Here is a 23,545-nt window from a genome sequence, read left to right on the forward strand (position 1 = left end):
CCTGTGATGACTGGGGGCTCTGGAGAGCCCCAACTGTCATAATGCTTGGGGCTGCTGGCATTTGCATAAGTTAGAGCAGCCTCCAGACTGATCTAATTTATGTCAGGGACCAGCTCTCAAACAACCCTAGTTATGGGAACTGCCTTTGTGCCTCCCTGGACCACTAGAGTTACCCTGGTATAGAACATGTGGACATGAGAATCCCAATACTATAAAGTTGTTCTTTGTTTAAAGGTAGGACTTGTTTCTTACAGGGTGGTCTGCATCCAGTTCAGCTCCATAACTTAGGATCTGATTGGCAAATCTGTCAAGCTCCTGGATAGTTCTCGGGAACCACGGCACTACAAAACAGAAAAGAAAATACAAATGAGCCTCTTTTCAGTTTAGCTTATCTTGGGGATCTCATCTAACTCTTTCCATTTCTTTGATATAAATATAAAGTAGGATAAACACTGGCTAGATTCACTGGTACTTTTCGGAAGTGTTGCACTGCACCAGTGAAGCAATGCAACAGTAAACCCAGCTTCATGAGCCAGTTAAATTAGGTTTATGGCTGTTTTGCATTGTTGGAGCAATGCAAAGCAGCTGGAGTAAATCCAGCTTTTGGCATTGTTTGCTTGTGATGGTTATTATTTATTGTTTTATTATTGATATTTCTCGAATCATCAGAACATAGGAATTACCAGACTGGATCAGACTCAAGTTCCATCTAGTCTAGTATCCTGTCTCTGACAGTAGCCAGAGTCAGCTGCTTCAGGGGAAGGGGGAAGAAACCCTGCAGGAGGTAGATATGGAATAATCGGCTCCATGAAAGTCTCATCCAATTCCTAATCTCTGCCACTTCAGCTGGTTTAAGCCGTGAAGCAGTATACAAATTAAACAGCACTCTAGTACATCTGATTAGTGTTGTATCAATTAATGGACATTGCAATAACGCACAAGGTGTCATTTCAAACAGCAGGAACAGGTCTGTTTGTCCATTGCCCTGCAACTCTCAAATGCATTTGCATCAGTGCACAGTAGGTGTAAAACGCTACCAACATTGATTTCAGAGTCTTTTGCATCCAGCTTGTACTCACACTGCATGAGCGTGAGAACTACATGAGGTGCAGGGCAATAGAGAATCAGGCTCCATTCCTTTTTATTTGTATCAGAGATGGAAAAATGGCACCCAAATCTCTTGAGAGCAATTACTATAATAGGAGAGGGGGTCATTACAGCTCTTGTGGTGACAACAGCACTGCCTTCAGCTTGGACGTCACATGGAGCTCGCACTCTGCATTCGTGTGCCTTATTCTCTTCATGCAGGATACAAGTAACTGCCATTGATATCAATGGGGGGTCACTCATCCCAGAGGGCCCCGGAGTTTAAAGTGGAGGGTTCAAGCCCAAGAGCTCTCAGTGTTCTCTCTACCAGCTGAACTGCACTGTGACTTATATGAATTTAGCCTCTTTCATGAAGGTGCATCATTCATCCAAGTGAGTGCCTTAAAATGCTTCCCATGCCCTGCTTTCTGCCCTAAGGAGGACACTGCTGCTGAGTGAATCAATTTTATTTTGTTTAACATTTTGGTTTTTAGTTAATCTCAGCGGCAGGAAAAGTTCTGCACCAACAGCTCTGGAAAGGGAAGTCCTGTATAAATCCTCCAGGGCGCACAGCCAGCTGCAGCGCAATGCCTCCCACAGTGCCCTGCGGATGTTCCCCAACCCTGAGCCCCATGGACCACCTAAGGGATGAGAGGATCATTCCGTCTCCAGGCCTATTCAGCCCTTGCCCTCTCTGCTGAGACTCACAATAAAAAAGGCATTTATGGGGTAGGGTTTAAGTAATGCGGACACCTGCCCATCGGAATTGGAGTCAGACCACTAGCTCATTTCACATAGGCCCCAGAAAAGCAGGCTGCATTTATGACTACTAGGTGGCATGCTTCCGTGACATGTCCATCTGTGCCAGGGCAGTGTTATGCACACTAACGTGAGGGTTGTGCTACTGTCTTTGTGCTTTTAGAATTCCTGCCGCAAACAGTTTCTACACATCAAAACAGGCTCTTTTTAGTGCGGTGTTTTGGTTTTTTCCCTTTAATGAAAGTGAATGTGGCTTTGTATTGCAGAAAGAAATGGTCTTTGGAGCCCCATGCTACCAACTTTAAGCAGACCTAAGAAGTTAGTCACTAGATGGCAGCAGCAATAGCATCAAAATCTTGCCCGACTGGATGTATTTGGTTTTTAGCCATAGCTCCATTGTTTCTCTAGAAATATTCGACTGCTTTCTGTCAGTAATTTGCACCCCCTCCGATTAAGTAAGCAAATGGAACTTTGTTATGAAATAACAGTTTTACTTGATACAAAAGTCCCTATCAGCCGACACGTTAAAAGAAGGCAAACCTCATACAACAATCCTGGAGGATGCCATTATCTTCTACATTGATTGCCTTGGCAACTAAGCTACTGGCTTTATGGTTAGGAAACCTGGATTCTGTTCCCAGCTCTGCCAGTGACCTTTCGTGTGAATCACATCACCATGCCCTGCCTCAGTTTCCCCATCTGTAAAAAATGGGGGTGACAACACTCTGTAAAGTGCTTTGAGATTTTGGGAGGAAAAGTGCTACCATGAAGCTACATGTATATTATTAATTATTGCCACCACATATTGCCATTCCCAGGGAAGCTCTAAAACCCATCAGATCTGAACACAGCAGAAAGCCCAGTAGTGACTGTGAAGCCTGCTATGCCCTGTGATGGATTTCAGTGTGTGCAGCTCTGAGACGATGGTCTGTTAGGGATTTTGGAGAGCAAGAGGTATTCCTCTGAACTAGAAAGATTTGGGTTCAAGTAATTGCTGTTCCAAGTGTGGATGAATTAGACAAAAAATAGTATCCAATAAACTTTTATTACCAAAGTTTTTGACAAACTGGTGACTTACAAACTGTGGGGCAGATTCATTCCTGGGCTGGCACTGGCCTAGGGACAGAAGGGAGGTGGTTTGTTTCTCTCTTATGTGAGCTGCTGGTGACCAATATGGAGCGTTGTGAAGATTAGAGCAGCCCTCAGGACTCCCCAAACTTGTACCTTTGCATTAGTGGCCCCCAAGGGGGTTTTGCAGGGACCCAGAATCACCAGGACACAAGTCCACCCTAATCACACCACCTTCAACTACTCCCCTCCCTCCTCTGGCTCACTTCACCTCACCTCCTGTGTCTGTCCCCCTGCATCCCACCGCCGAACACCCTCTGTGCCTGGGGCTCATTTGGATTCAGCTCAGAGCTGGTGGAGTGGCTCTGTAGTAGGGGAAATCCCGGATGAGGGAGGCTTTATACCTGCCCTATGGTCCATTTGCACCAACCTCACTGGTACAAAGGGGCTGCAGCAGAAGGCTGAACAGGGCCCTATGAGTCTTCTGTCAAGAGCTTAGTATTCTCAGCACCCAAGTCAATGGGAATTGAGGATGCTGAGCACAGCATGGGATTTAGCCCCTCTGCCCTATACATACAGTAGGAATCAGAGCAGTTAGAGATGTGAGAGAGCTGCTGGGGTATATTGTCTGGCAATGCAGTTCAGAAAGACCTTCCCCAACAATGCTAGCAACAGTTTAAAAATATCAAATCAAATTAGGCTCTCAATGAATTTGTCAAATATTTTGTTTGCTGACATGTTTTTGTGGGGGCTAGCGAACCAGACATGCTGGCTGTCTGCACTGTGGTTAATGAATTGCCAGAGCAAGCTGTTGCAACAGGGAGCCTCTGTGAAGACTTCAAGAGAGAACATGGGCTGATCAGTAATAAATATTGATTTGTCTGTAAGGGAAACAGCAGCATTTATGGGCATGTACTGGACACCCAAGTGGTGACCAAATTAACATGGGGTCAAATGCGTAATAGGATGCTAATAAGCTATTTATATGTGGGGCAACAAAACGGAAGCAGTTAGGAGTTTCTGCAGAGCTCCTACATTCTGACCATTGTGAGGAGGGTCAAAGGCAGGTCTATTAAATTTATAGCTGTTCGAGGCACAGGTTTGGCCCTTTTTAAACAGATCCAAATGCTTTGGCCTGCCCCAGGGTTTAGCAAACAAGGCTCTTACAGAACCTCAGCCTCCAGTCAGTCTCAGAAATGCAATAAATTGTCTCTGTTTCCCCCCCCACACACACACCCCGAAATAGACTAATATTTAATTCTTTTATTCCTGGGCTCCTAGGGGTCTGCAAATACTCAACTTGTTTCCCAAAAGAGTCATGAAGAGATGCACTGTGTTTTCGCAACAAATAACTCTAATTCCACAAAAGGCATTTGGCCAGATGAAACACTTCAGCGCATCACTCATGTGAAGAGCTAAAGTTACCTTCAGAATAATGACATTTTGCTAGCATTTGCTAAGCTACAGTTATATTATTGATCTAAATCTTTTATTCATTGCTTGAACAGGGGAAAATATAATATCTTTTGTCGTACAATTAAGAGAGCTTGGGGAAAAAAGAAAGTAAAAATGATAACTGAGCCCAAATGAAAAATCATCAGTACACTAAAGCCCCAGACCAGTAAAGCACTCAAGACATGCTTCAAGTTAAGCACCGGATTCGTACATTTTCAGGCCAGAAGGCACCATTGTGACCATCTAGTCTGACCTCTGGCATAGCACAGACCATAGAATTTCACCCAGTGATTCCTGCATCAATCCCAGTAACCTGTGGTTGAACTAGAACTTACTTTTTTAGGACGATATCTCGTCTTGATGCAAAGATTTCAAGTGATGGTCAATCCACTACACATTCTCACTGTTCAAAATGTGATCTTATTTCTAGTTTGAATTCACCTAGCTTCAGCTTCTAGCCATTCAATCTTGTTATGCCTTCATCTGCTCGATTAAAGACCCCTCTACTATCCAAGGTCTTCTTCCTGTACTTATAGACTATGCTCAATTCACCTCTTAGCCTTTTCTTCAATACACTATGGGTATGTCTACACTACAGCCAGTGGATGCTTCCTACATTGACAAAAGGAGCTTTTAATTCACTCCAACATAATAAATCCACCTCTCTGAGAGGCAATAGCTATGTTGACACAAGAATCCTTCCATCAACCTAGCCATGTCTATACCAGGAGTTAGGCTGACCTAATTACGGTGCTCAGGGCACGAAATTTTTCACAGCTCTGAGTGATATAGCTAGGTTGATCTAATTTTTAAGTGTACCCCTGGCCTAAATAGATCGCGCACTCAGTTTCCAGCATGTTTTCCAATCTTTAAATCATTCTTGTGGTTCTTCCTTCTCTTCGTGTGCTCAGGGGCTATACTGGACCAAGTTCTAGAGGCACTCAAAAAATGTCAGGCAAAATGAACAAAAACTATTTAAGCGCAAGCCGAAAAAAGCCCAGACTGTCATAATTAGATCAGTTGAGGAAAGAGGATTTCACTACCCTAGATGGCGCATTGGTCACCAAGAAGCAACATAGGGAAATACTTCAAAATCACCTTTGCTACCCCTGTGGCCCTGCACTGAATTCATGTAAAGTGCACAGCTGAACTGAACCCATAATCCTTAGCAAAGAAAAATCAATCACATTTGTAGATGTAGATGGGGGATAAGGAATTGACACTATTGCTCTATATTAAGTAAATTGCTTCTTTCTTGACACAGATATGTCTCACAAGGAGAAGATTTTCCTTGACTTTACTTGGCAATGAAAAAGGCCTGTGTCCGCATACAACATAGGGGAGGTTGGCTTGCATGTGTGTGTGGGTGGGTGGGTGTGGGTGTGGTGGCGGGAGGGGGGAAGAGAGGTGATATTTTGTTTAGTTTTATATTTTTCAGAAAAGAACATCAGCAGATTCTGATGTTAAGATTCCAATGTTAAGATCTATCAGGGATGATTTTAAAGGGCAAGTCAATGTAGACATTGTCATGGCAATGCTTGTTATTTATTAACACTGTCGCATATTTGTTTAAGGGACAAATTCAGCCATTATGTCTGCAGCGTGGTCTCTCATTTCACTCTGAACCCGCGTATGCTTTGCTCTCTAATCAGCCTTAGTCCACAGGTGCTGGAACTAGGGGTGTGACCACACCCTCTGGCTTGAAGTGGTTTCCATCAGATACAGTTCAGTTCAATGGCTCTCAGCACCCCACTATACAAATTGTTCCAGCACCTCTGCCTTAATCTGACTTTTAGGACACAACCCTTCTGAGATTTAAGCTCATGGTGGGCCCTTCCACTAATGGCAAGTATTGAAAGTGAAAAGGGAATCAAGAACAGAAGAAATAAAAATAAAATGATTAATTTGATCTTTTCTCTCTCTGATGATAAATTGTTTCCACTAACAAACAAAAACAGTCATTCCTTCAATCAGAAGGGATCGAATTAATCTCTGCTGCTCTGAAGTCAATAGAGATTAATCTGGCTCAAGAAGACCTTTTGATGAACTTGGAAACATGAAGTGAAATCCTAGCCTTGATAAAATCAATAGGATTTTTTCCATTGACTTCAAGGGAGCCATGATTTCTCCTGTGGTCTTTTTGTTGTTGTTGACATTTTGAGCTCTACCCTGTGCTTGAATCAGTGCCTACAAAACCTTTAATCACTGCTGCTCAGCAAAAACTTGCCAGGGTCTGTAGCTTTCTTCTGAAAATATAAATTCAGAAAAATGAAGCGTGACAAAGAGAGAATATCTGTGATTGCAGGTGTAGCTGAGGTCTGGCTGGAGTAAGTAACTCCTGGAGGGAGGCCTCTTTTTTTTGGAAGAGAAAATTAGGGAATGAAATGAATCATTAGGTTGAAAACAGAATGTTTGTGCTAAATAAAGTAAGTAAATAGGTCAGTAGGCTAAGAAGACAGAATGTCCCAGACAACTAAGAGGGGAAATACACAGAAGACTGTTTACTATGAACTAGATAAGGGATTGGTTCCTGCAAAGTAACCAGACCGATCCAAAAATGTGTGCTGCAACATATAATAAATGCAATGAGATGTGTAATGTATACAAAGGGAGGAGGTTTCTGTGTAACTTTGGAGCTGTGATGTACCCTGCATCCATCCCCCCTGCATTTGAGACTGATCAGCTCAGCATGGCACTGCTGTGTGCCCAGTAAAGATACCCGAGTGACAAAGGCGGGAGTCGAACTGAGTTCTTGGGAAGCCGAGTGGAAAGAGGACTCGGAGGGAATCCCAACAGTAGTGCTCATAGCTCCCTGTCCAGGCATAACCCTTTGTCTCTTGTCACTTGAATGGAGAGAACTGACCCCAGAGAGTATTTGCTGGAGGCTTCTTTCCCCCAAATGTAATGTCATGGGTCAGGCACAAAGGAGATGGTAAAAGGATTACCAGGATTCATCTCGGGCAGATATTAATGCCCTTTTATGTTGTTCCGAGGAAGGAAGAGGAAGAACCAGACCAAAAGCATTTGAAGACAATCCTAGCTTAAATTCTATTAAAATCACGTCTGGTATCTGAAGAGGTATTTAGGTATTAATAAAAGTGGGTGTCGTGGTTTCTTTATATGAATCTTCTGGGCCACGTCTTTATCCAGGCCCCAATCCTGTGAGGTGCTGAGCACTCTCAACTCTCACTGACTTTAATAAGAAGAACGGACGGTACTCAGCACCTCCCAGGATCATGCCCTACTTCCCTAAAAAAGCAAAACTACCGTCAACATTGCTGGGAGTTTTGCCTGCGTGAGGATGGGTTGAGCTTGCGCCCACTGAAATGGGTAGAAAAAACTCTCCCTGATTTCATGGGTGGGGGAAGGGGGGCGATTGGACCCAAAAGATTTGAGTGAGATTATGGCGGCAAGATTATGCCTATGAGGGGGAAGATTGTGCCTGACTCTTACGTGGGTGCACTGTGGGGGAGGAGGTGCAGAAGAAGGCTTCCTCTCCTCTTCCCACACATCATCCAACCTGCATAAGTGTCAGATAAAGCTGCTGCCCCTGAGCTTGAAGGAGGATACAGCCTGCTCCCTCCATCCACCAAGGGGTGCACAGTGCTCCAGCAGGAGATGGAGAGAGATTGGAGGCTGATCAGCCTGTAGAGAAGGACCAGTGTGGAAGAGATGTTGGAATGATTTCCACTCTCTGAAGGGGCACAGTAATAGATCCCTGCCAGGGAAATCAGAGAAGAAATCTACTTCCTTGAAGCAGAATTTCTCCCTCTGTTTGCCCATGGGTTACATTGCTTCACACCAAGCATAGTGCTGGACTGTGCCTCATTGGCCTTAGTCCTTAGTAAGGGCTGCAGGATTTGGTTCGTTGTTATTAACCAAGATTTAAGGGTGTTTTGGGGGTGGTGATGGGGGGTGTTGGAGTTAGCCAGGACAATCAACACTTCATTCGTTATTTTGTTACTTCGTCCTTTATCAGCAACTTTTATGCATTAAACACAATTGAGAATATGGTCACACTTTGCCTGAAGGGTCCATTTAACAAAGAGTTCATAAATGACCAGCAGATGTTTTAAGAACTGGTAAGTCAATTGTTAGAGAGCCCAATGGGTCAACTGGTAGCTTATAACCATCTGTCATACTTTCTACTGATGGGTTTATAACCCATCTATAACTCATCAAACTACTCATATCTGTAAGATGCTGATAATCATAACACCTCTTATGATAATTAACTCTTTATAAACTACTTCTATGTGGATCCTTACTATGAAGGGTGACTAAGAAGGGCTCCGCTCACTTTGTATTGTGGATTCAATCTGCATTCTCCTATTTCAATGTTAGCGCACTGCCTGTCTTCACCTGACTGCTCCCCTGTCAGGGTGATCAAGACATGGCAGCTTTGAAAAGTGATGCGAGTTCTTCATCCAGGGAGCATAAAGGGCAGGCAGCTGCAAATGTCTCAAGGCCAGTGTTCTAAAGCCCTCCTTAGTGACTTAAAGGAGCCAGCCCTCCTTAGGAAGGTGAAAGAGAATCTTTCTCTAGATAGCATTCATTACCAAAAATGCACATTAAGGGCTCGATTCAATTAGGTGCTGAGCATTCTGGCATTGCTCCAGCAAAGCACTTAAGCACATAATTCATTTTAAACGCATGAATAGTCCCATAGATTCCAATAGAATTACTCACATGCTGAAAGTTAGGTATATGCTTAAGTAACTTGCTGAATCTGGGTTTTACGTAATTTGCTGGAGGTTGACAAGACTAAAGACGTTGTGCATGTCAAGCACAGCCCATCATTAAAAAAAAACAAGTTTGAATGTAGGTAATGTTTATAGGAATAGAGCAATACCCCTTTAAATAGTTTGTGAGCCCTCCAATGGTGTTCGCTGTGTTCTAGAAGGCACCGGAAATCAGTCACAGTGGCAGTGTGCATGTAGCTAGGCTTGGCATGTTTGTGTATCTTTAGCAAACGCAGTCATTTGGAACGCACCTGTGCCCGTGTGGTTTCTTCATATTGTTTGTGTGTGTGAGCAAAAGACAACACTAGATGAATTTGGTAGATTGCTGAAAGCTGTGTATGAAAATACAGCCTTTTTGAACAGCCGGGGCACTGTTCATTTGCAGAAAATGAACATGCCTACAACTTTTTGGAATGGGAGACAGGACTATAAAAATGCTTTAATCAGTAAGTAGCCCCACTGAGGATAAGCGTTTGCAAGACTGGCCCCTTAATAACCATTCACCTGACTACATATAACTACCGTAGTTACATTAACCAATTACTACAGCCCTGCTAACTAACTATCAGTGAGTGCCCGCAAACAGAATATTGAAAACCGCTAGGTGGTTATGTATTCATATTCCAAAAGATCCAAGAGACCTCAGCCAGAATCAAGGCTGACCATACCAGGTAGTGCACATGCACATAGAGTGTATGGGTATGTACAACACCTAGTATAGTCACGAGCTTGTCCCAAGGAGCTTACACGCCAAATAGACAAGACAGATAAAGGGTGGAAAGGGAAACACATGTAAGGAGAGTGGTCACTTTGGATAGGCTATTACCAGCAGGAGAGTGAGTTTGTGTGTGTGGTTTTTGGAGGGGGGTGAGGGGGTGAGAGAACCTGGATTTCTGCAGGAAATGGCCCACCTTGATTATCATACCCATTGTGAAGACAGTGGTCACTTTGGATGGGCTATTACCAGCAGGAGAGTGAGTTTGGGGGGGGGGGCGCGGAGGGTGAGAAAACCTGGATTTGTGCTGGAAATGGCCCATCTTGATGATCACCTTAGATAAGCTATTACCAGCAGGAGAGTGGGGTGGGAGGAGGTATTGTTTCATGGTCTCTGTGTATATAATAATGTCTTCTGCAATTTCCACAGTATGCATCCGATGAAGTGAGCTGTAGCTCACGAAAGCTTATGCTCAAATAAATTGGTTAGTCTCTAAGGTGCCACAAGTACTCCTTTTCTTTTTACAGGTACAGAGGTCAACCAGAAAACTGCTTTACTGAAGGGAATAGAAGTAGTTCAAAAAGGCCGAGTGGTTTAGGCAGATAACACACAATTTTATAGTCAACATTATCACAGTCAATATTTTCTTACCAGCATCTTTCTTCTTTTTACGTGAAAGCTCATGAACCGTCGCTCCCATTTCATTTCTCAAAGTTGCGATGATATCCGTGAGAAGAGGAATATTCCTGCTGTCCAGGTTTATGAAGAATTCATATTCATCTTTGTTGACTCGGGAAGGTCTGGACTCAATGTGGATCAGGTTTATACTTTTTTCCTATGAGAAAAGGATAATAGGTTGAATGTTGATACTATATGCTGTAGGTGGAATCACAGCATGCTGAAATTCACCTGTTGGTGAATGGTCCACACAAGGCCCTCTACACCACAATAATCTCCAGCAGATGGAGCAGTTGTATAGGGGTGAATTTCACCCCTATACAACTGAAATCCCCCCCACCTACCCGTGCAGAGTCAATGCAGGGCCTGCACACAACTAAGTCCCTCAAAATAGGGCTTAAGTTGGATTTAAGTGATGCATAGGCTTTCTACAGAGGTGAATTTCACTCCCGGTACACCAGGAACAAAAGCTGCACGGAGGCTCTGAATACGCCTATGTGGAGAAGAGCATTTACTCAGAATCAACACAGGATTCAAGAATTCTTTCCATGAAGAATAAAGAAGTGAGAATAAACAAATACATTGAAGTTATTTGCGATTACAATGAAATGAGGTTTGGAAAAGCCAGAAGCGGGGCACCGTGTGATCCAAATCTCAAGGGGCAGAAAATGAAAAGCCATTATATGCCCTCGCTCTGTGCATGCAGTTTCCTTGCCTCATACCCTACTGCAAGTGTACTGCTGTGACTGCCGGGATAAGCAATGGACAATTCGTTTAAACCTGCCTACCTACTCTCTTTGCTCCTGCCTTGCAGCCAGCCAAGGGAGCAGCTCAAGTGCCAGCTGCTACAAGCTCAAGTATCTCTGCTCCTGCAACACTCAGCTCAGCCCTGGAAGCACATGTGGCATGGCTCCAAAGTGCCACTGCAAGCCACCCAGGGCAGCATGTAGCATTCAGGTGAATGGGGAAACTGGAAGGGGTAACAAAAGTCAAGAGAGAACAGGAAAGAATAAAAGAATAGGAAGCCACTCCCACCAAAAATACATAAATTAAAAAAAAAATCACAGAAGAAAAAACAGATGAGAAGGAAAAGAGAAAATGGAAACCGAATAGGACAAGAGCGAAAAATAATGGAAACAAAGGAGAAGAGACAGCAACTGTCATAGGAAACAGCACAGGAAAAGGCCCCTATTTGCCAATCCGACACTAGGGGAACACCAACAAAAAACTGCACATCGGGAACCACTGACCTAGCAAGCTAAATAGATACCATATCTGATTAATAACATCCAAGATACACATTCCAAAGTGTTTTTGAAACACTTCGAAGTGTTTCAGTATCTCTGTCCAGTGAGCAGGACTGTTGTCTCTCTCTTAGAGGGGGCTGAATCTTAGGTAGAGCTGGTCAGAAAATGTTTTCTCTCCCATGGAAAAAAGTTTGAAGACAGTTTTTGTTGTGGACCACATTTTTCTCCAAAATTCTTCTGGTTTTCATCAAAAACCCAGAATGCGCAGGGTTTGGTTTCTTGAGGAAAACCAGAAAAACGTAGTCAAAAGCAGAGTTTCTCCCAAGGAAATTTTGATTTACAAAAAAAACACAACAACAAAAAAAACCCCATGTTTACTTGAGAAAACCCTTGAACAAAAAATGTCAACGAGCTCGAAAAGTAGGATCTAGGCCTGCATTCCTTATTCAGGCATATTCCCACTGCAGCCATTGTTGCTATAGGGTGAGGCCCATAATGAAATTCTGCCTCCCAAAAGGAAGCTGAGACCCATGAAGACAGAGAAAATTCAGGTTTGGGCCTGTCTGCTCCTTGGTTTTGCTCTCCTTCGCTCCCCTTTGTGCTGCATAGTGCAGCGAGGCAGCTGGCCATCAACAACACAGAAATACCTTGCTACAAAAGGTAGTTCAGAATCTGGTAGGAAGAAGCATGCACTGCACTCTTCTGTGTCTGGAGGGTGGAAAGCCGCTGATTACCTTAAGTTGTTTTGCTAAATACCAGTACAGTAAGTTGAAAAGTTCAAAAGCACATTCACCAACGGCTGCTCATGAAAGATGCTCCCCAGTTGTGCTGTCTGAATGTGCTGTCTGAATGCAGAGAATGCTGTGCTAAGCCCCAGGGACAATTTGTTTTAGAGCCATAAAATTCTGTGTAGCACACAGACCTTACTTTGTATTTGCTTTTTAGCTAGATGGTAAGAGATCATTACAGTGCTCAAGACTTAGAAGTTAAAATTACTTGCCACTAGATATATTTTTTGACAGAGACCAGAGACAGTGGGCTATAGTCTGCTGTCAGCTGGGCCATGGTAAATCCACAATAACGCCAATGAGGTCAATGCAGCAACTGAGGGTTTACACCAGGGGCAGAATCTGGACCATTAGGCCTTATTCTCCACTGCCCAGACAACTGTGCAAAATGGCGGTAAAATGCCACCAAACCAGAATGCTCTATTCACACTGAGAGTAACATTTTACATTCACTGTGCACAGGAGCAAACGATTGCACAAAGACTTGTTGTTCTGAGGTTGTACAGCACCTAGCACAATAGGTCCATGTCTGGGGGGGGGGGTCCTAGATACTACCGTTATAAATAACAAAAAAAAAGAACAAGGGAGTGGAGAATGAAGCCCACAGCCTGTACTGATTGGCAGGAGGGAGGGACAGAGGAGTATTGTAATAATTGGGACTACAAATTTACCCTTGTTGTAGGCTCAACTGTAAAAAGTATGTAAAAGTTCATAAAATGTCACAACAACCTATAGTAATATATGTTGATGAAAATAGGTGCAAAAGGGAGACGAAAAACTGAATTAGTCCAACAAAAAGGCCTCCTGCTATAACTCAAGGACTATGCTAAAATCATGCTTGGTAAAAATAGAAGATGTGGAACTGGAAATTAATGAACCAAAATTGGTGTGTCAGATATTAGGCCTGATTGGTGGACAAAAAAAATGAAGGGATGGCTATTCCACCCTCCATTCGCTTTGTGGGTCCTTATAGAAAGAGACTTTGAGGGAAAAGAACAGAACAGATGAATGCTACGAGTAAGCTTCATGATCATGGCTGCCTCTCCCACTGTTTCTGGGACTCAGGATCTTCATCATCCTGGTCCTGAGAGATGTCCTGAGCAAACCGGGCCAGAGAGGGAGACCCAGATGACATCACCACCCTTACCAACTCCAGCTGAATCCCAAACGCCACTTGAGATGAAACGGGATCAGACTTTAAAAACAGCAGCAGCTTCAGCTCACGTCAACTAACTTCTCTTTCCCCCTAAAAGGAAAGTCATTACCAGCTTTGATACCATTTAAGAGACTGTCAAACCCGGGGGGTGGGGGGCGAGGGGTGTTCCTTCTAAAAAAGGAAAGGGAACAAGCCTTACTTAATGCTTTACATTTCAAACGCTTTAACTCTTTTCCCTTCTTTTCGGTATTATTAATAAATGGTTAAAAAGGATGTTTAATGGTGGCTTTGCCATGGTGCTAAGGAGGCTGACGTTGCTGCATACCGAACCCTGAACCTTGTTAAAATTGTTTAATGTTAGACAGTGACTGTGTTGCGTTAACACCTTTGGCCCATATGTTCCATCTAAATGAATACAACAGGGGCCACACAGCAATGCTTTGTCCAGGAGCCCTGGGAGGACAAACAATGGAGCAGGCAGCCAGCACGCATGTCACTCTAGTGACAGGTCAGCCCTGCTACACTGGCCTCACTCCCCTTGAAAAGTCTTGAGCCTGGGGTGCAGGGTCTTGAAACCCAAAGGGACCCGGTGCCAAGATGCAGGACTAAGGTGGGAGGGCTGTTTTATACCTTCTCCCTGTTTTATCCACCCACACCGGTCCCGGTGCATTCTGGCCTGATGTAAAAAGCAGAAGGAGCTATTTTGCTTATTATAGTAGCCTGTCCTCTCAAGTTCTACTCATCCAGCTGTACCACTAATGCACAAATACAGAGGAAATACCTATTGATCTGCTATCGTGTTGTACAGCAGATTGTTTCTAGTTCACCAGGGAGGCAGAAGAGGCTCATGCGGGTTTCTTTTGGTCAGACTAAAAGAGGACGTATACTCACCAAATCAAATTTCCACCTCCTTTACACCAATGTAATTCTGGAATAACTCCACTGAAATCAGAGAAGCTATTCTGAATTTGCATCAGCATAAGTGAGACCAGGTTCTCTCCCCCTTCTCTGTCACTTCTACACTGATCCAGGAGTAGAGGCCAGAAATTGGTCACATTTGGCCATCTGATAATTCTTCAGTCCTTAGCTTGTATAAATCTCGCACAGGCAGCTCCTTCTCCACTCCCATCACCTCTGTACAGACTGTATGTCAGGAACAGATGGGAAGGGGGGGGGACAGTAATTATGCTTGCCTGGCAGAGTTTAAATCAGGCTCTACAATGCCCTAATCTGTACAGGGCCAGCCATGAACCAACCTCAGAAACACAGAGGGGCAGCCAGCTGTCTGGTAGCCCTCTCTCCACCAGTCTGCTCCATGCTCAGCAGACACTGGGCATAGCAGAGACTCTGGGGCAGAATGCAGTCCAAGTGGTCTGAAATTCTGATGCATTAAAGGCCCATGGTGCTTAAATTACTCAGGGTCAAAATTCACCCTGAATTACAATCTGATGTCAGAAAGCAATACCTTCATTTCAAACTATCATCTGAAAAAAACAATGATTGAAGGTGTAGCTTTTGAACTGTATATATCCCATCATGAATTATGTAACGTTGCCTATCCTTAGCAATATATACCCACACAATTAGCTGTTCACATTTTATTTTCATTTGTATTAAAACCTGTGCTCTTAACTACAAAAACATCTGTTACTAAGTACATTGTAAACAAAACTGATCTGTATTTCTTATGTCCATTTCTCTTACAATCAGTAGTTTGCTCAGAGGAACACAATACAGAAAAACTGTTCTTATAAGACAATTGCTTGCATAGTTGTTGTAGCCATGTTGGCCCCAGGTTTGAGTAAGAAGAGTTGGGTGAGGTAATATCGTTGACTGGACCACCTTCTGTTGGTGAAAGAGACATGCTTCCTTCAGCTCTGAGGAGGGCATTCTTCACTTCCTGTCCTAACATCTTGTATAATGCAAAACAACAGACTCGAGGATGTAGTGTTATGTACTCACAAACAATTTTTGCCTTTCATTCAAGAGGTGCCTGCGTCTCAGCAATGGGCAAAGAAAATCATGTGTGTATTATATAGATATATATGGTTGCCATTTTGTAAAGAGTGCTTTGGGATCCTTTTGGAGCCATATGAATGTAAGTTACAATCACTGTTGTTTTAGAAACAGAAGTTCAGTCACAGAAATTGACCCCTCCCAACTGGTAGTTTTGCAGAATGATGTTTTGTGTTGGTAATAAACACTTTCACTTCAAAATATTTACAGCAGCTCTGTTACTTGAGTTTCTATTCAGCACCCAACTTCATTTTGGTACAACTTCCCCACCTGGTGTCTCCTGATGGTATTGTAATTATATTTTATATGAGTCAGAACTCAGTAGGACGTAGTCTGTGTTGCCAGTTCTTGCAATTTTATTGTTAGTCTCATGATATTTGATGTTTTACTTAAAGCTCCAGCTCCTGGAGCCAAAAGGAGAATTTGGGGGTTAGTGGTTTTTTTAAAAAAGTTTTTTTTAGCCCTCCTGGTTGCAGACAAAAGCTTGTAAACTTGACATGAGTATCCTCTAAAAGCTCAGAAACCAGAAGGCAAATAAAAAATACACCTCCTCGGGTGTATTATTTCTTAAAAAAAACAAAAACAAAAACACCCTCATTATTTTTAAGCCAATGTCATGATTTTGGGGCCCAAGTCACGATTTTTGAATGTTTGGGGTTGACAACACTGTAGTTCACACCTTAACGCCTAATGCCCCTGGCTCAGATTCACCCTTGTGCCAGTGCTAGCACAGGGTCAGAGAGGGGACATCTTGCATCTCCCCTATTCAGGAACAACAGGGGCCAATTCAGCACATGGTTCAGACTAACTTGTGCCCTTGCTGCAATTGCTCCTCTCTCCGATTGCGGCTGTGCAGAATCCCCCAGGGGTGGGCACACCCTGGCCAGTCCCCCTCCTACCTCAGCAGGCCCTCCTCCTGCCTTCAGCCTGCTGTGGAAAACCTGCTCCATGGGGGTCTTCCATACGTGGGATTTATGGCTCCTTTATGATTATTTGGCCAACGGAAAGGGGCTTCGGCACATGAGTGAGTCCCCTGTCAGAGTTGCTCCGTTGCAGAGATGCTTGTAAGCGTATAGCTGTCTGCCTTGCATTTATTTAAAGGCACAACACTTGCCATTTATAAGTTCAGCATTATCATGTAGTAACCAGTTATAACAGATTTCACCGTTAGGGTCAATGATAGCTCTCACTTTGCGCTATGTAACCCTCCAGTCTTCAGTGGGGTTGCCAGTTCCCATGATTTTAGCCTGAGTCTCACCACAGTTGTTGTTTTGCTTAAAGGCCTCACTCCTGGAGCTTAAAATTTTACCTTCCTTACGGGGGGGGTGGAGGGGGGGGGGAAGTAAGCATCTAGCCTTCATGGTTGCAGAAAAAAGCCTGAAAACATGATTTTTAAAAGTCTCATGATTTTTAAGACAAAGTCAGGATTTGGGGGGGGGGGGGCGGGAAATCAGTCTCATGCTTTTTGAACGACTGGAGTTGGCAATACCGCAGGTGTCACTGGTGGTAGACGTTGGCCCATCCTTAACAAGTCTTTTAACAAAAGATCATTGGAGAAGTTCCATTTTCACACATGTTTTTCACAACTCTATTAGGAAGCCTTAAGGGGGAGCGATAGTTCTAGGCTACTGTTTCCAACAACGCATTTGTGTCTTCCCTCTGTGAGCTACCACACGCCCCTGTACTCGATTCTTAAAAACCAAGAACAGCTATAAACATCCATCTGTAGCTTGTTTCCATGGCCCTTGTCACTAAGCGACCTCGGACCCATCATGACGTTCCTACAAGGTGGTTGCATAACTACTGAATTTTCACTCAGACACTGAGTAAATACTCCCAGAGTGAACATTTACATGCTCTTTCTTACCAGCTTTATATAAAATGATGTGCTGCAGTTTTTAACCCTGACTAGCTGTGGGCTACATTCAAGTCCCATTAAAAGGGAAGGTTTTCAAAAAGCACACATGACAGTTAAGCAGTTGATTCCCATTGAGAGTCAATGAAAGTTAGGAGCCTAATTGCCATTTGTGCTTTTGAATAGCTTCCTCAAAGTCAATGCAGAGACTTTCGTTTTGGTCAGGGAGAGTTCGTTTAGGCTCTGTTTGTTTAAGGCAGGGATTCTCAATTGTCTCCATACTGCAACCCCCTTTCCCCTACAGGGACCCCACCCTCACCCCTCCATGACACCCCTCTTGTCTAGCTGATATCTAGTCAGGAACCCTGCCATTCAGCAGTGGGGGAAGGGCAGAGTGGTCACAACCTCCTGACACTTCTGGGGAGTTGTGACAACCATTCTGAGACCCTCTGTCCTCAGGCACTCATCACAGCAGTGTCTAAGTGCCAAAGCCCATGAGATCAGAGTTTGCTGAATGTATTAAATACAAATTAAACAGCCATGAATCATGCAGCTTTGTGCAAAGCACACAGGGCTCTGCCCCTTCTCCCAACCGCCCTGCCCATTTTCATGTGGCAGCCAGTTAAACTGAGCCAACATGCCCTGGGAAGTAATCTGCCTTTGGTGTAAGGCTAGTACAGATTTCTCTCCTCCTGGAGCACGGCAGAACCAGGAACCAGATAGTTACTTTGAGTCACAGTCTGTTTCCCTTGTCTGCTCCTGAGAGAAAGGAGCTAGCCACTGCCCCTTGCGCAGGACCAAGGGCAAGGTCACAACTGAACCTACCTCCTCCTGTGGTTTTGTGAATGGTATTTCTAATTGTCCTTTGCTTTTAATAAAATGAAAAAGCATTCAAAATGCTCAGCATTGAAATGAAACATTTCATCTGACCTGAAACTAATAATTTTTTTCATCTTTTGTATCACTGAGAAACGCCTTTTATTTTAGTTTTTTTTGGGGGAAAAAACACAATAATTTGCACAGCTCTCGTTAGCATTAACCCAGTATGTCACAGTGCTTTCTGTCTTGAAGTTAAAAGCTATGAAATGACCCCTCTGCAGTGTCTAGATCAGAGCAGCAAAGGAAGGGTTGATAGCTGGTGCTTGTTGTAGTGGAAATAGGTATTCTGGGAGTTGTGTGTGCGCTGAAGTGGGAGAGGTCCCATTTATCCCACTAACGTACTGAGTTAAATTCTAGGGACAGATTGCTTTGCAAAATGTGCCCATGCCTGCGTAACCTGTATGCTTTTCCTCTTGTTTTGGAAACAATCCAAAATTCAGCAAAAGCCCAGTACATTCATGATGGTCAAAGAGATAAACTTCAAAGTGGTCATTATTTGTTGATCGCAAAGTTAACTCCCTAAACAGAAAAAAAATTACCACAGTCATCTTTGTTGGCTCAGAAGGCAAAGGGTCTGACTCAGTGTTACCATTTACCTCTGGGCCAGGTCCCAGTATCTTTACTCACATGATGCAACAACCTACTGCATGAGAACAGCCAGGTAAATCAAATGTGCTGCACTGCGCCAGCAAAGCGATCAGAACCTGATCCTGAGGGTGAAATTCTGCGATGTGAAAAGAACATTACTCAACAAAAGCAGGGTGATTTCTATTTGAACGTGAGGTAACAATTTGCATCATGCTGTAACCCACACACCTCTTGGGTGTGGTGTTGTGTCAAGACCACTGAGAGAGAGAGAGAGAGAGAGAAAGAGATTAATGAGTCTGCTCTACAGCCTTAGCTAACAGTCATATGGCTTTTAGCTCACGCAGTAGAGGCTCATGCATTAAGTTCCAGTGACCCCAGGTTCAAACCCGACGATGAATTATTCCACCCTATTTTTTTTTTTTACTAGTAAACATTTTAATCCATCTGGCTCTGGGCAGGATTTTCCTTATTTCACATGGCCAGTATTTAATTCAGAGGTGAAAGTAAGCTGGTAGGCCCCGGTACAACATACTAGTAAGAGCTGGTGCACTGTACCAGGACCAGCTTTCCAAGAGGACAATTTAAAGCCCTGGGGTAGCGGTGGCAGGGCTCTGGTGGGGATTTAAAGGGCCCCGGAGCTCCAGCTGCTGCTACTTCCCTGGGGCCCTTTAAATCCCTCGCCTGAGCCCTGCTGCCTGAGCCCCGGGGTAGTGGCAGCAGGGCTCTGGCGGGGATTTAAAGGGCTCCGGGGCAGTAGCAGCAGCTGGAGCTCCGGGGCCCTTTAAATCCCCACCAGAGCCCTGCCACCGCTACCCCAGGGCTCGGGCAGCAGGGCTCAGGCTGGAATTTAAAGGGCCCTGGAGCTCCAGCCCCCGCTACCCTCCCGGGGCCCTTTAAATCCCCACCTGAGCCCTGCTGCTGAAGCCCTGGCGTAGCAGCGGCGGTGCTCCGGAGGGGATTTAAAGGGCCGGGGCGGTAGCGGCAGCTGGAGCCCCAAGCCCTTTAAATCCCCACCTGAGCTCTGCTGCTGAAGCCCTGGGGTAGCAGCGGCGGTGCTCCGGAGGGGATTAAAAGGGCCGGGGCGGTAGCGGCGGCTGGAGCCCCAAGCCCTTTAAATCCCCACCTGAGCCCTGCTGCCAAAGCCCTGGGGTAGCAGCGGTGGGGCTCCGGCGGGCATTTAAAGGGCTGGGGCAGTAGTGGTGGCTGGAGCCCCAGGGCCCCTTAAATCCCCGATGGAGCCCGGCCACCGCTACCCCAGGGCTCGGGCAGCAGAGCTCAGGCAGGGATTTAAAGGGCTCAGGGCTCCGGCAGTTGCTACCACAGCGGAGCCCCAGGCCCTTTAAAGCTCTTCCAGAGCCCAGAGCTCGGGGGTAGTGGTGGTAGCCGGGAGCCCCCAGGGCTCCTCAGTGATTTAAAGGGCCTGGGGCTCCGCTGCAGTAGCGGCAGCTGGAGCCCTGGGCCCTTTAAATCGCCCCCGAGCCCCGGGGCTCCCAGCCGCCTCTGCAGCTGGTAGGTTGGGGGTGATTTAAAGGGCCCCAGGCTCCCAGCCGCCACTACCGCAGCTGGAGCCCTGGCCCTTTAAATCAAGATTTAAAGGGCCTGGGGATTTAAGGCCCTGCCTCTTCCGGTTGAGGCCATGCCCTCTGCTCAGGACTCCGGTGTACCGGTAAGTCCTCTAACTTACTTTCACCCCTGATTTAATCCATCCATGATTTTCTGCACAGGGATATATATATATATATTTTGTCTACCACACTGTAAAATCATTCTTGTGGTCAAAGCCACTAGTGACTTCCTACATGTTTCTTTACAGCATAAAAGCAGATTCTGCCACCCTTACTTACATGGGGCAGTACCTTGCTTTCTACATAGTCCCATTAAGATCAGTAAGACAGGATGAATACTATTCACCATGACTAAGGCTGGCAGAACCAGCAGCTATTGATGGTATGTGATTGGTCACCTTAGTCACAAGGTACTACTTCTGCTACCTGACTGGTTGACTCCCAAACCCACAAAGAGCTTTCAGATCCCAACTTCCAAGAGAGAGAGAGACATGAGTACTTGAGAACAGACACCTGGGTGTCACAGAAGAGGAATGGTCCAATAGTTAGGAGGCTAGCCTAGGACACAGGAAGTCTGGACTCTGTTCAGTTCCAGAGATTTCTTGTGTGATCTTGGGCAAGTCACTTAGTCAGTCTTTCTGTGCCTCAATTCTTTTCCCCTTCTGGAAAATAAGGAGAATAGTACTTCCCTAACTTACAGCAGTGTTGTGAGGACATTAAAGATTGTGAGGTGCTCTGATGTTACGCTAATGGGAGCCATATCAGTTCCTTAAGAAGATTTGCATGCATATTTGTGCACAGATACACATTTGCAGCACTTCTCTTTCCACAAACATTTTGGCGAATAACAGTTCTCACAGGCATAATATCATCACCAATCCACTGCTTACTGAAGTTAAGGGAAGGACTCCCTTTTACTTTAATGGGGACTAGATTTGGACTGTAGTAAATAAGGACAGGGAAACAGGCTTCCTTTCATCTCCCAAGTGGACTGCCATATAGTCTGGTACTCGCCTCTGGGGCAGGGATAGTGGATACATAGAATCTGGCTCAGGTTAGGTTTGTAACCACCTGCTTATAATGGTGGAGCTGGATTCACAGCTCAGTTTAAGAATGAGCCTCTGACTCCATGAGGATTTGGCTCACCCTGCAGGGGAGGATGGGTTGGGGGGCTCACAGGGAAATCTTCATAGAATCCCAGGGTTGGAAGGGACCTCAGGAGGTCATCTAGTCCAACCCCCTGCTCAAAGCAGGACCAATCCCCAATTTTTGCCCCAGATCCCAAATGGCCCCCTCAAGGATTGAACTCACAACCCTGGGTTGAGCAGGCCAATGCTCAAACCACCTTCTGGGGGTGGAAGTAGAGCCGGGTAGCAAATGGTGGCAGGACTGGGTACTGAGTGATGCTTGAGGAACACATGCACTCAGCCAGCCTGCTGCCTGGTTCATCAGCTCAGCTGATCGATGACTCCTTCAGGGCACCATTCTAGTGTTCCATCTGGTCCGGACATTTTGTCCCACAACTTATAAAGCATGGACAAAACACTAGGGCTAGATATTCAAGAGAGCTCAGCATCTCAGTTTGCACTCTATGTCCTGAGGTCTTCTGAAAATGTGGCCATTTATTTTGCTGCCTAAATGGGAGCGAACTCTCTTGGAAAATCTGGTCCCAGCTGAGCATGCTCAGCACTTCTAAAAACATGGCTCTAAGCCTGTTGCTGAAAACCGAGAGATTCCCAGTTTAAAGGGATACATGGTCACCCTGCTCATGCACCCCATCCTTTGTTGGGGACCAGAATGGTTATCCACGTTGGCTGACTGCACTTCTCAGAGTCACAGACCTGGCTCTGAAAACTGATTGAAAGAATATAAATCAGGAATAAACATAAGACAAAAAACAGATCTACCCAAACCTGGTTTGAATTTAAAGCAGTCAGATGCATAGAAGCAGTTACATAGATATTATTCAAATCTGGTGGTAATATTCTAACAGATAAAATATCAATTCCTATTTATAGGAGGGGTGCAGTGCATGAACACAGGATACCAAAAGATACCACTTCTGGATACAAGTGGGAATTGTACTAAAACAAGAGCTCAGTTTCAAAGCACAAAATTACACAACAGTGCATATGGACAGTCCCTCAGTCACAGACATGACCTTGAGGGCTCTTTGCATACAATAAATACAGTGCACTCCAAAAGCACATTGAGATTCCCTTAAATTTGGTGTCACAGTTGCAGGACTAGCTGCACCTCTATCCCCTTTTGGGTTGCTCTGAGTGCATCCCCTCAGGTGTCCGGCCTCATGCCCTTACCTCCCCTAGGGTGGAATTCTGCAATATTCCCATTCCTAGACCGGGCCATGGGCTTCAGTTCCCTGTGTATCAACCATGCTTACCGAGCAGGTTCGAATAGGATCGGCCTCTGCAAGTCTTCCCTTCAGGATTCTGTGACCAGTGGGGTATATAGTGACTAAGCCACCTTCTTAAAACCAAAATGTCATTTGTTTAACTGTAGGAACAAAGCTTTTTGAGAAAACTGATTTTAAAACAAACATCTACACTAATGCTTGTGTTACACAATGGCTTACTGCCCCCTGCCGGTAACCTAAGCAGGCCTAATTCCTCTGACACCTCCAGCAGGTGCCTGGGTTGCAGTCTGGTTCCCACAAACAACTTTCCCCTCTCTTGACACAATGTTCCTTTTTAAACATGCCAAAGATCTTTTTGGTATCCTATGCTCATGGCTGTAATAGGACAGGCCTACCCTGCCATTCATCCTTCTGGCAAAGTGTGGCTCTGCAGTGTCCCTTCCTCCTCTCCTCCCCATTAGGGACTCTGTAACAGGGTGGCTTGCCCTGTGGGCTAGAAAACCTGGGGCCAAGCCAGCCCTGATTACAAGATGAATGCCACCTGAGAGAAATCAGATCATTAAAATATAAAAGG

At 44.9% G+C, this 23,545-nt stretch overlaps 1 protein-coding gene across 1 annotated transcript in view; it reads right to left on the bottom strand.

The window, feature by feature from the left end:
* The window catches only part of PAH (phenylalanine hydroxylase), a 68,038-nt gene that overhangs the window by 24,535 nt on the left and 19,958 nt on the right, over nucleotides 1-23,545 (bottom strand). Inside the window, exons 3-4 of the mRNA XM_037879691.2 lie at nucleotides 10,477-10,660; nucleotides 253-341 (exon numbers count right to left, since the gene is read on the bottom strand). Of these exons, the coding sequence (XP_037735619.1) occupies nucleotides 253-341; nucleotides 10,477-10,660 (273 nt within the window). The remainder of the gene's footprint in view (nucleotides 1-252; nucleotides 342-10,476; nucleotides 10,661-23,545) is intronic.

Source organism: Chelonia mydas, chromosome 1 (genome assembly GCF_015237465.2).
Source record: "Chelonia mydas isolate rCheMyd1 chromosome 1, rCheMyd1.pri.v2, whole genome shotgun sequence".
Classification (NCBI taxonomy): domain Eukaryota; kingdom Metazoa; phylum Chordata; order Testudines; family Cheloniidae; genus Chelonia; species Chelonia mydas.